Source organism: Austrofundulus limnaeus, unplaced genomic scaffold, assembly GCF_001266775.1.
Source record: "Austrofundulus limnaeus strain Quisiro unplaced genomic scaffold, Austrofundulus_limnaeus-1.0 Scaffold184, whole genome shotgun sequence".
Lineage (NCBI taxonomy): Eukaryota > Metazoa > Chordata > Actinopteri > Cyprinodontiformes > Rivulidae > Austrofundulus > Austrofundulus limnaeus.
The window spans coordinates 406,361-417,842 of record NW_013952586.1 but is presented as its reverse complement, the minus strand read 5'-3'; the positions used below and the strand labels follow the sequence as shown (position 1 = coordinate 417,842).

At 37.2% G+C, this 11,482-nt stretch overlaps 1 protein-coding gene across 4 annotated transcripts in view; it reads left to right on the top strand.

The window, feature by feature from the left end:
• Positions 1 to 1,469: 1,469 nt before the first annotated feature.
• trip12 (thyroid hormone receptor interactor 12) overlaps positions 1,470 to 11,482 on the top strand; it is a 31,172-nt gene continuing 21,159 nt past the window's right edge. The window contains exons 1-8 of one of the 4 annotated variants that reach the window (XM_014018153.1): positions 1,470 to 1,575; positions 4,831 to 4,977; positions 5,338 to 5,463; positions 5,648 to 6,435; positions 10,207 to 10,312; positions 10,411 to 10,547; positions 10,796 to 10,843; positions 10,971 to 11,066. In XM_014018153.1, the coding sequence (XP_013873607.1) occupies positions 4,880 to 4,977; positions 5,338 to 5,463; positions 5,648 to 6,435; positions 10,207 to 10,312; positions 10,411 to 10,547; positions 10,796 to 10,843; positions 10,971 to 11,066 (1,399 nt within the window). In that variant the 5' untranslated portion in view covers positions 1,470 to 1,575; positions 4,831 to 4,879. Of the gene's footprint in view, positions 1,576 to 1,949; positions 2,049 to 4,830; positions 4,978 to 5,337; positions 5,464 to 5,647; positions 6,436 to 10,206; positions 10,313 to 10,410; positions 10,548 to 10,795; positions 10,880 to 10,970; positions 11,067 to 11,482 lie in introns of those variants that run through there. The other 3 variants (XM_014018151.1, XM_014018152.1, XM_014018154.1) reach the window with 3 other exon arrangements.

Sequence of the window (11,482 nt, the reverse complement as noted above, 5' to 3'; positions counted from 1 at the left end):
AAACATGAAACTGGAAAAGAAAACATAATGAGAAAAATTGCAGAAACTCATCTTTTACATTTTTTTTTCTGTTAAAAAGAAAGCCATGAAAACAAAGCCAACATTATCTGTAGAGAACAAATATTAAAGCACAACCTGTCTCAAATAAACAGTTTGACCATTCACATCTGCATGAATATTTATCCTGACATGCCCGTGTTGATATACTGGATTCATTCTTTAGAACTTATTGTGTTGTGTAAAACTTATTCAGGCACTCTTTAACGCTTGCTGTAAAAAGGTGTTTGTGCTCGATCTTGTGTTCATTTCTCTGTTGTGTTAGCAAATTTTCTCTCACTGGAGTGGATTTAAACATAACTCACAGAAAGTAACACAAGATAAGACAAGATAAGATAAGATAGACCTTTATTGTCTTTGTACAGATTACAATGAAATTACAGTTCAGAACACCCATTCACAAGAAGACAGAACATAATCCCTGAATATAAAGCTACAACTTACTGCAAGGCAATCTTAGGCCATACAGAAGAGGTCATAAGTGAACCAGTTTTACAAMTACTGAGATATTCTTGGTGTAGTAGCTGAGAGTTATCCCCACCACAGGATGAGTAACAGATTTCTCGAGGTGTCCCATTATTGCATTGGATTGAACATATCAAGTACAAGGCTGGACAAATAAAACTCTGAAAGGCAGCCGGCAACAAGGATTAATTCAAAGAGTGCCACAGCTTTCCTTTCTTGCTTTTTTTTTGTCATCAACTAGTTCAGTTTCTTCAGCTCRTAAGCAAAATAATTACTTTAAATCTGTGCTATGTATGGATTGGATTTTAAATGAGTAAAACAGCAGCCACCATCCAAGGAAAACCTTTGAACAGACTCTAGAAAGAAAAGCTATTCAAAATATCATTGAAACTTGCATGGGTGCAATTCCTGTAATTTCTTAGGTGAATAGGTGCACTTGAATAAATATTCAATATTCAACCTCGTGTTTATTAATCACAAGTTGGAGAACTAATCTTTTGTGGGTGCCAGACCCTGACCACTGACATGCACCCAGAGCAAGGACGCCATTTTGGACGCAGAACTGTAACCATGACAACTAAAAAGCAACTCATCAGCAGTAAAAATAAAAACTGGCCAAAAAGCCTCATCTTTAATTTCAGATAAGACCAAGTAGGAAAAAAATGGAAGCACAAGTCATCATCTTGATGCAAAGAAAAAAAACTACTTTATGTTTGCGTATTTAGGGGGAAGGGTGGCGGGTCACGACCCAGCGGATTGATATCTAATATTTAGTGACAAGCTAATGTAATCCGTCTTGCACTGTCCCTATCTGATCATATGCAAGCAAAACAACATTTCGTACGAACAGGAAAGCACATCTATTGCGCAAAGCAGCTTCCTCGACTTAAAACAAGTCTAAAATGGAGAAGTAAATAGTTCCTGAGCGGAAGAATAACGCGGATGTATATTGCAGTTGTAGGCCACTCAGCTGATGTGAAGCTAACAGGGACAGGAGAGAGAAAAGAGGAGCTGGTGCACAGTCTRTTACAACTACAACACTGGAACAAATAGGTAACAACATTATACCAAACGTTCATTTTTTTCCACTGACATCTCAAGCAACATTCTTCAGAACTTTTAAAACTATTTAGTGTCGATTTGAATCATTAGAATTTATGAATCGGCGTTGTAAAAAATCCCGATCCCCGTTGTTGCTTTCCTGTTTTTGTGTCAAAAAAATGTATCAGAGGCCATTTCTTTTTTCCCATTTAGCGTGGACGTGCTAGCTGCTAGTTAGATGACTTGATGGTATTGATAGTTTGACTTAATAATTGTAACAAAAATGTATATATAAATATATATATAATATGTATTATGTCATAGCGAAGCTCCTATTTGTGAATCTCATTACCACCCTGACGAGCTGGCAAAGCGCAAGCCAGTGACAACAAATTGATTAGCCCACCAAGGTTAGCTGCTCTTGTTTGACTTGACGTCGTTAAATCTACGTGACTGCCCTGCGGTAGCGATTCTGTTTTGACAAGGTTAGTAGTTTTTTTTATTTGATAACATACAAACACTCGCATAAATGTGTATCAAATATTATTTGGTCAGGTTTTTTTTGCCTGCGAGCGAACCGTCATTGAAGAGGCATTCGTTRTTATTCTCGGCTAAGCTAGCATTAGCCTACTAATTATTAACTGGCCTCGATGTTTGCTAGTTGAATAAGATGGGTGATTTTTATTTAGTTAAGTCTACACAAGAACTGTTAGTTTTGTTGACTCATTGTTTATTTGTTAACTCGCTACTTTTAGGCTAGCGTTAGCTAAACMCCCAGACAGTAAACTGGTGCAGTGATAGAGCCTGAGGCCTTGTTGGGTCCTCATATTTTGCTAACGTTGTTCTGTACACATTGGTTGACGTTGTTAAAAAAAAAAAGCGTAACTGCATTATGGGCTTGACAGTCGCGTATTATTGGATTTGTATTCCCAACTAAACATCATGGACGGTGACGTTTTGTGCCGAACACATAGTTTTGTTTTCTTAAAACTTATCAGCCATACTTGTGTGTGATAATAGCCTGAATACCAACTGAGCTCGCAGTGGTTTTATATGTAGCTTGATAGCTTTATTGCCTCAAATCGCTTTCGAAAGACCGTACAGCCGATGCTACCATTTTCGATGCTTAGCTAATCTCCAGTAAACGCTGTTTCCCCTGTAAGGACGCAGTCTTTACAATGAAGCGAGCATATACTCATATTTGAACTCGGAAAACAAGGTAGTTGTTTTTTTTTAAGTACAGAAAAGTAGTGATTAGATAAGTGTACCAATACACACCGGTATCAGAACTACGCAGTTCAATACGACCAATGCTAAAATTAGCCGACGTAAGTTTGCTTATTCTCTGGATTTTCCGTCATAATATCTTCGAAGTTGCTATATTCTCTTTTTTTCCGGGATATTAGTTGGATCTTTTTAGGGTTGTTGTCATAACGAATGGGACTGTGTTAGATATGAGTGGCTGAGCATGCTAACGATAGTCGGTGATGGTAGACAACTACGTCAGAATGCAGGCCTCTGGAGATCCTAGGTGCAAAACTAAGACCCTGTCCCTGTTTGTTGACTTGTAAGAGTGACCTAGACGGGTTAGCGTTTAAAGCTGTCGATCGCCGGATGTCTTTGTTCAATCAGATGATATGAAGTGGTCAACTAGTTGTCAGAATGGGTCGAATAACAAAGACCAGGATGCAGTGTCAGTGCAGGCCTAACGTGGCCCTGTAAAACTGTGAAATGTGGCGTATTTATGTGATCAATGTCCATATCACCGTTGAAATATGACTTAAGGCTATTTATTTTCTAAGGATAAATATAATGTTAGGTTGTGATTCTATTACCTTTGTGTTTATGTAAAAAAATCTAATTATTCCACAAGATGTGTTTAAATGATCAGTTTATTTCCTGATGCCCTTGAGAGTAACAAACAATTTGAAGTATCTTACATGTAAATTACATTTTCTTTAACATTTTTCCTCATCTTATTCAGCAGATAATTGACAACAATCTGTATTGGTCAGTATTTTTACCTTAACTGGTTATAGAATTTCATTACAAGATTACCAACTACCTGTAAGGAATATTTTATCATTCTAACACTGTTTCTTGGGGTTTTATTGAATCGTATTTATTCTTTATATTTATTTTTTTATTTGCCCACAACCTTGATTTTTGGGCATCTTAACGTTACGTGTCATTTTTCTCTGATCAAAAGATTTGTATGGCTGCACAGAACCCGACTCGCATAAATAAGCAAGCACACATTGCACCTGTTTTAGTTTCCCTTCTATGACTACCAGTTTATTTTATAATCTGCTTTAAATTTTAACATTTGGAGCTTTAAATGGTCAAGCTCCTTACGTCTCTGACCTAATTCAGGTCTACACACTGTCTTGCAGGTTAAGGTCATCAGGTCAGATGTTGTTGATATTACTCCACACGCATTTGAAATCTAGAGGGGGTATCAGTCATCACAAGCAGTTGCACCCCAACTTTGAAATGCACTGCACCTATTTTTGCACAGTTTAAATTCAATTGATGCATTTAAAAAACACATCTAAAGATATTTTATAAGCAGGTTTTTAGTTAAATACAGGTCTTCTATATTTCATTTTACAGATATATTTGATGTTTATGTATATTTTGGTATAATTTTCTAGAAATGCAGACCAGGTTTGTTCTTTTTTGAAGCACTTTGATAATTACTGTACAGTGATTTTAATTCATGAAATGTGCTACATAAATAAGTCCATCTTGTTTCAAGGTGAAACATTACAAAACTGAATATAATTATGTGAAGCAAGATGTATGTTTTCATTAAGAAATGAAAACATCTGTGTTGAACTTTAACATAATTGCTCAATTATTTCATTACAATAATATTTAACAACTTATTTCTTTAACAATCTCTGATTGGATAAAATGTTTTTAACCAAAGTGTCAGTGCTAAAAACAAGCATGTATCATTGCATCTTACTACATAAATTACAGGATATTCAGTTGATTCAGAAAATTCTTTAATCATAGCAATCTAGATAACTTTTTGTTAGTGAAAATAAGTCTTCTGCCACATGTTTTGATTGTATTAACTTTAGGTTTTGTGGTTACTGTCATGAGGTTTCTCTTTAATTCAAAGAAGTCCCTCCCTTAATAATAGCTGTTCTGATTAAAGATTGTATGCATCTTGATGATCAAAAACATTTTTTTCTTTCGTTTGTGCGAAGTTTGACATTATTTTTGGTCAATGTTGTTTTTTTTTTGTTTTTTTTTCAGTGAATGGTAGTGTCTAGAAAGGGTATGTCCCTTCAGGAGAGAGGTGCCAATGTCCAACCGGCCTAATTCCAATCCAGGGGGGTCACTGCGCCGTTCACAGAGGAACACTGCTGCGGCCCAGCCACAAGACCACACGGCAGCTGGAAGGTAAGTTCACCTGCATTACTGTGTACTTGTGGGGGGGAATTGCATAGAAACAMTTTTGTTTTCTTAAAAGCTGCAACTAATAATGTTTAAATTGTGTTTTTACTTGTGTGGCCACTATAGGAAATTTTGAGATGTTGAATAATWTTAACGGTGTCCTCTACTTTTTTTAAATAAAGTGGACTCTGTTCCCATTTAGATGTTAACTCTGTTTTAGTAGTGTAATCTATATGGTGTTAATGATTAAAAAAGAAAATTGAATACCCAGTAGCCAGATTATTTGGGAAGTAAATAAGTCTAGCCTTTGTGACTTAATTACAGAAACCCACACTGTTCCTTGCTCTTTAATGTCCAACCTTACAGGTTACAGTCAGAGCAGGTAAAACATAAAGCAAATTCCCCACCTGAAAGTAGAAGATCTAATTCTAAGGCTCCCAAAGCCACAGCCATCTCAGCCACTGGCCAGTCCAGAGGGCACAGCTCAAGAAGGTACCCGTGTTTTCTTCTTGGTGCAAAGTRTGTTTAGGGTTGAACTGCTTTTATTACTGTCATGTATCTTGTTCAACTTTTTTGTTTTTTCCACATTTAGATAAATACATAGCATTATCTGAATTTTTCTGGTATAACAAATTTCCTAAAATCAAATTTCTTGGTTTCTTTTGCTTCCTAACAGAAGTGGTCTTACTCTRTCCGTCGCTTCGTTTGTGCTGCAAGACGATCAAGAGGCTGCAGGAACATCTGAGCAGGAGCGACCAGGCCACCAATCAAAGAGTGAGGGCACCCGAGGGCTTAAACGAGGYGAAGCACCTGACGAAATTAGTGTCTTTGGACCGACCTCTGCCAAGAAACCCAAATCATCCCTTCCCACACCCAGAAATAACCCCTCAGAGGCCAAGAAAGGCCCTGCCAAGACCAAGAAAAGACCAGCTGCATCAGAATCATCTACATCAACAGGTAGAAGTCAGAGCAAAAAAAGTGTGGCCGTTGGGGCCTCTCCACTCCAGAAACGGAAGAAATCGGACTCTCTCCCCGGTCTAAGTAGCACCGCTGGGCCCCTCCCCAATTGTACCGAGGGCAGAACTGCAAAAGCCACCAAGCTGGCGTCTAAATCGGCCGCCTCAGCCAAAGCTGGGTGTAGCAACGTGACAGACTCCTCCTCCTCCGCCTCCTCCTCTTCTTCCTCCACCACAGGCTCCAACAGCGCTGCCACACAGGGCGCTCGCGTCAAACAGGGAAAAGATCAGACCAAGGCACGCCGCTCTAGATCCGCTTCTAGCCCCTCTCCACGCCGAAGTACACGAGACAACGAGCAGGCCAAAACTGCCAGCTCTTCAAAATTTGAGTGGGCAACACGCTTCAACACCAAAGTTAATTTGCCAAAACCGAAACTTTCCTTACCTGGATCCTCCAAAACCGAGACCTCTAAACCTGGGCCGTCTGGACTACAAGCTAAACTTGCAAGTAAGTGTTTTTCTTTTATGCTAAATGAATGCATTTGTATCAGAAAAAGTCTAAATTTCATTTAAAATAAAAACAACACTATTTCCTCAGAAGCACTCGTTTCTCTGGAATAATGTTGCAAGATTTGTTTCATAGTGCACAGCTTCAGACATCACTAAAAACTCCTGGAATGAAGTGTTTAAATCAGCTTCAGGCTTTCAGGGAAACCAGCCAAATAAACTCAATTTAAGATTTGTTTCAAGTATAAACGGACAGTGACAACACAAGATGATCATATGTAAAATTTAAGGTTGCACAATATCAGAAAATGCAGTTGAAATGTCTTTGTGCATTTAAAGCCGTGAGAGTCCATCAGATGCCAAATTTGTATTTTAGCATGCAGCTTAATAAAGCTTTTCACCTGTAGTAATTACAAGTCTTACTAAATTACAAAATGAATTTAAGATATCTGCAATATGCATCAATGATCTAGCTTAGCTAACCCAGACAGGCAGACAAGGGAAATTGTTTTAGTATTAGAATATAAAGCTGGCAAAAAAGCATAGTTCTGTGTGTAAATTAATAGACTTATCAATGCACTTCATCATACTTAAAGGTTGATTAAGTGTGAAAATTTAGATTGTTTTCCTCATTGAGCTGCAGTTTCAGCTGTTTGACTTGATTTGCAYCAAATAAAAACAAAACTGATTCCCTCCACAGAGTGGGCTTGTTATAAAGTTCAAGTTATTTTCTGTTGTTCGTTTCCTAAACTTTTTATTAGTCCACTGAACTTAGTTATTTTATTTTTTTATCATTTTAGAAAATGATTGATATGGACAAGCGTTGTTGAAGGTCTAGTACACCCTGCTGTCATCCACTTAGTAAATTCCACGAGACTTTGTGCCGGAGTGATGATTTAATGATGTTTTTAGTTTTCCCATATTTTCACGTTACACTTACAGTAATGGATATAACGTAGCATTTTCTTAATTTAATTTTACTTGTATTTAAATCCCAGCCATATAAAATGATGTGAATCAAAAAGGAAAAAATAAGTAGGTCCTCTGGATGGGTTCTTCTTTAGTGAAACGTTTCGTCTCTCCTCCAAGAGACTTCTTCAGTCTGATGAGTTTCAGGTGAACTCAGCCTTATAATCACTGCCTCCATCTGGACAAACAGGTTAGTTACATGCAAAAGAGGGTCATCGCCTAACAATAGGCTTGATCAATCAGCTAATCAAGCCTGATTGGCAGTGTGATACAGATCTAAAACTTAGGGGAAAAAAGTCCAAGTTTACAGAGTATTATTATTAGTATTATTTTTAATAGTAGTAAAACAACAGAAGCGTTTCAAAACATTCCTCTGGAAACTAAGTTCACAAATTATTCTTTCATTCTTAAGGGGTCATGGGGTATTGACTTTAAACTACTATACAGATAAAACCCATAAATGAAGTGAACCAGAATTGTGGAACTGAAGCCCAGAGTTCTTAATTTATAGTTTTTTAAGGGAAAGACRGTGAGTTTTGAATATTTGAATAGTCATACATAGTATACAAATTTGATCATTTATTGTGACCTTCATTTTGATAACTGGCTGCTTCAAGCACATGGCAAAAACACACTGTGAGCTCTACCACAAGGTGGGAGTAATGTACAAAATTGTTTCCCAGTTACCAAAGTGATTTCTAGTCAGAGGTGTGTTAAGCACACCTGCCCCAAAGTTAAATTTGTCTAGCGTTTGTTTCTGTCATCATAGTTTAATTTGAAGAAGGATTTTAAAACATAAATTACAATCACAGATGCGGAACACCATTCTTGCCATAAAGTGTTCATACTCATCCACTTAGATCTATTAAACTGACAAACATGCTTATTAAAACCACACTCTCATAATTCTTTAAATTTGTACATGTTTATAAAGTTCTAAAATTAAAATCACTGCCTGTTCCTAATTTGTTTACATTGGTTGATATTTAAATTGCCACAGCCATCATGAACAGCATGGTGATTATGGGATTGCCTGTGTATATACAGTACATGTTTGTCAATAAACCAGTTGTCTGATTTTAATGAAACTCAAATGTTGATGTAAATCTTCAACTGATTAAATTTTGGAGTCAATTCAATCTTAAGATATCAGTCACAGCTAATCAACCTAATCAAGCGCAGAAATGGCTGTAACTCTATCTAGTGAGCATTTACTGAAAAAAATATTTGGTATGATAGAAGCTGAGAATCCTCCATTAAGTTTGAAGAGACTGCATCGGACCTTTTGTCATGCAAGGCAGTTGGTGGTATTCATTCCTTTCAGGATTGCTGGTTTTATTTAAATCGTAATCAAATGACATGCAATCTGTTTGATTTGAATTGTGCTTTTGAGTCAAATCTCCACCTCTGGTTTCTTTGATATTGTCAATAGGAGTGATTTAATTTTAATCATCAAGTTTGKTAGGCTATTGCAGTGTATTCTCTGGATTTACTGTGGGAATTTGTATAGAAATGTTTGTTTTTTTTCCATCGGCATTGTTAGCTGAACCAAAAGAATTCCAAATTACTGCATGCATTTGACATTTATATTAGAGGCCTGTATTGCAATGAGGAACACACCCATATTTCTATTGCCATTTAGTACTAGTAGACAAATCAGTTGGATCAAAGAAAAAGGGTTGGGAGAGCATTTGCATGTCTTTAGAATGTTTAGTTTCATATCTATGAAAGTTGTGAAAAGAAAACCTCACTACACTTGTAGCCATTTGATGAAAAGAAATAGCAACACCCAGTGACATTCTCTATGTGCAYGTGCACGATTTTGTTTCAACATTTCAACCAGTAGGCTACATGGAAAAAATGTTCTGAACTGCTAATTTGTGATAAGTAGTAAAATACACAGAAGATTCTCAGGTTAGTGGAGAGTCTGGCTGTTCGGTGTGAGTGAAAGGATAGTAGCTCAAGTGGGCTCTGTGTCATGGACTCTGGCCCAAATGAAGAGACCCCTCCTAAGCTGGCTTTCACGTGTTGCTGCCCCGACAGCCCCCCAGCTGACCAGAGGTTTGTTTAAACTTTAAGGGTAGGAAAGGACTCATAGACCGCTTCTCTTTGAACAAAAGCACTTTACCATTCTTGGAATATCTTCATCACAGAGCCCTTGTCGTTTAGTTCCTRTCACTTTAATCTTTTTTTGGTGAGTAAACTGTTACACAGTGGTTTTATTGAACAATTATTACAAGCATAAATGTCTTGTGAAACATTTAATGATACTGCTGACAACACAGTATAAATATATATATATATATTTTTACAAGGATACTTAGTTTATAGACMTTAGAAAAAAAATCTTAAATGTGTTATGTTTTAAAGTATAAAAATCTGCAGAAAATAAGATGGATAAAAAGCCAAAGACACTAAAATTACTCTTTAATGATTATTTTTTGTTGTATTTAAGTTTTTTTAGTATTTATTTTTGTACTACTGAATTATGAGTCACTGATCTAACATGAAGGTTGTCCTGTCACAGAGCTGTGGTCGTGTTGCTATTTTTAACCCATCTGGCTGGTGGTACAAACCTCTGAGAGGGCAGAGCCAGTCTTTACTGCATTAAAAAGTAGTATTAATTAATCCTCAGCATCAGTCACTTTTGGGATAACTTTATTGATCAAGAGATTTTTGCATCTACAAACTAAAAAATGTCCCAAAAATGTCATTCATTTAAAATATTCAATAAAACTTAAGAATGGATATTTCATAGTTGTGATTGCCAATAAATGTCTCATTGTCTTCCTTGTGTTTTTAGGTTTGAGGAAACCCAATAAGAAGCCTAGTGAGTCTCCTCCAGCAGAGCTCCCCAGTTGTCGGCGGAGCACACGTCAGAAGACCACGGGCTCTTGTGCCAGCACAAGGTACAAATTACAGTAACAAATAAAGTTGTCCAAGAAGATCTGATGTTCCAGAACAATTTTTGTCATTTTTGAGAATAACATCAACACAAATGTTACAGTCGGCGGGGCTCAGGCCTGGGCAAGCGCGGGGCAGCTGACGCTCGCCGACAGGAGAAAATGGCTGACTCCGACAACAACCAGGATGGGGCCAACTCATCTACTGCTCGCACTGATGAGGCATCACAAGGAGCTTCAGGTAAATATACCACACTATGTTATCACAATTCAACCCACAGCTCAAGATGGATTAAAATGCATGATGTAAATTAAAACACAGTGTATCARTGTATATTCAACAAGGAGAGATCAAGTTTTATTTTTTTTAACATAATTCAACTTTTTATAAACAAATTCCTTTTTGTTTATCAAAGGCTAACAACATTTTAGAGTTTTTGTTATTTTCTCCTATAACGTATTTTACATTYTGTCATTTTTTTTGTCCAGCTTCAAGCTCAGTTGCTGGAGCAGTCGGCATGACCACCTCTGGAGAGAGTGAGTCTGATGATTCTGAAATGGGAAGGCTTCAGGGTGTGTTTTTAATCTAATGATTAGTGAATTTAGTATTTCAGACTGTTGAGCACATTTGCACCCTAAAGCTTGTCATTTCTACTCCCTCTAGCTTTACTGGAGGCCAGAGGTCTCCCTCCACATCTTTTTGGACCCCTAGGACCCCGAATGTCACAACTGTTTCACAGGACCATCGGCAGTGGAGCTAGTGAGTACAATCTTACCAAAGGTTTAACATTATTGGTTCTCATTAGTAGCATTTGTTTTGATGCCTCACTGTGGGATATGCCTAGACATATTTCTCTGAAGCACTGTCTCATTGCACCGATCCCTGCATCACCAACCCTTTAAGTAGCTTGTGCTACGACGCTGCATCCTTCGTAAACCTCTTCTAAGCAAGCTAGCTTAACTGTTCGTAGACCAAAGGGGGGGAGGGTATATATATATATACACTGCTCAAAAAAATAAAGGGAACACTTAAACAATGCACGCTAACTCCTGATCTTAATCAATGAAATATTCGCATTGAGTACTTTGTTCTGTACAGAGTTGAATGTGCTTCACAAAAGTTTGATTTACTTGGACTTGGCGTGCGTTGTTTAAGTGTTCCCTTTATTTTTTTGA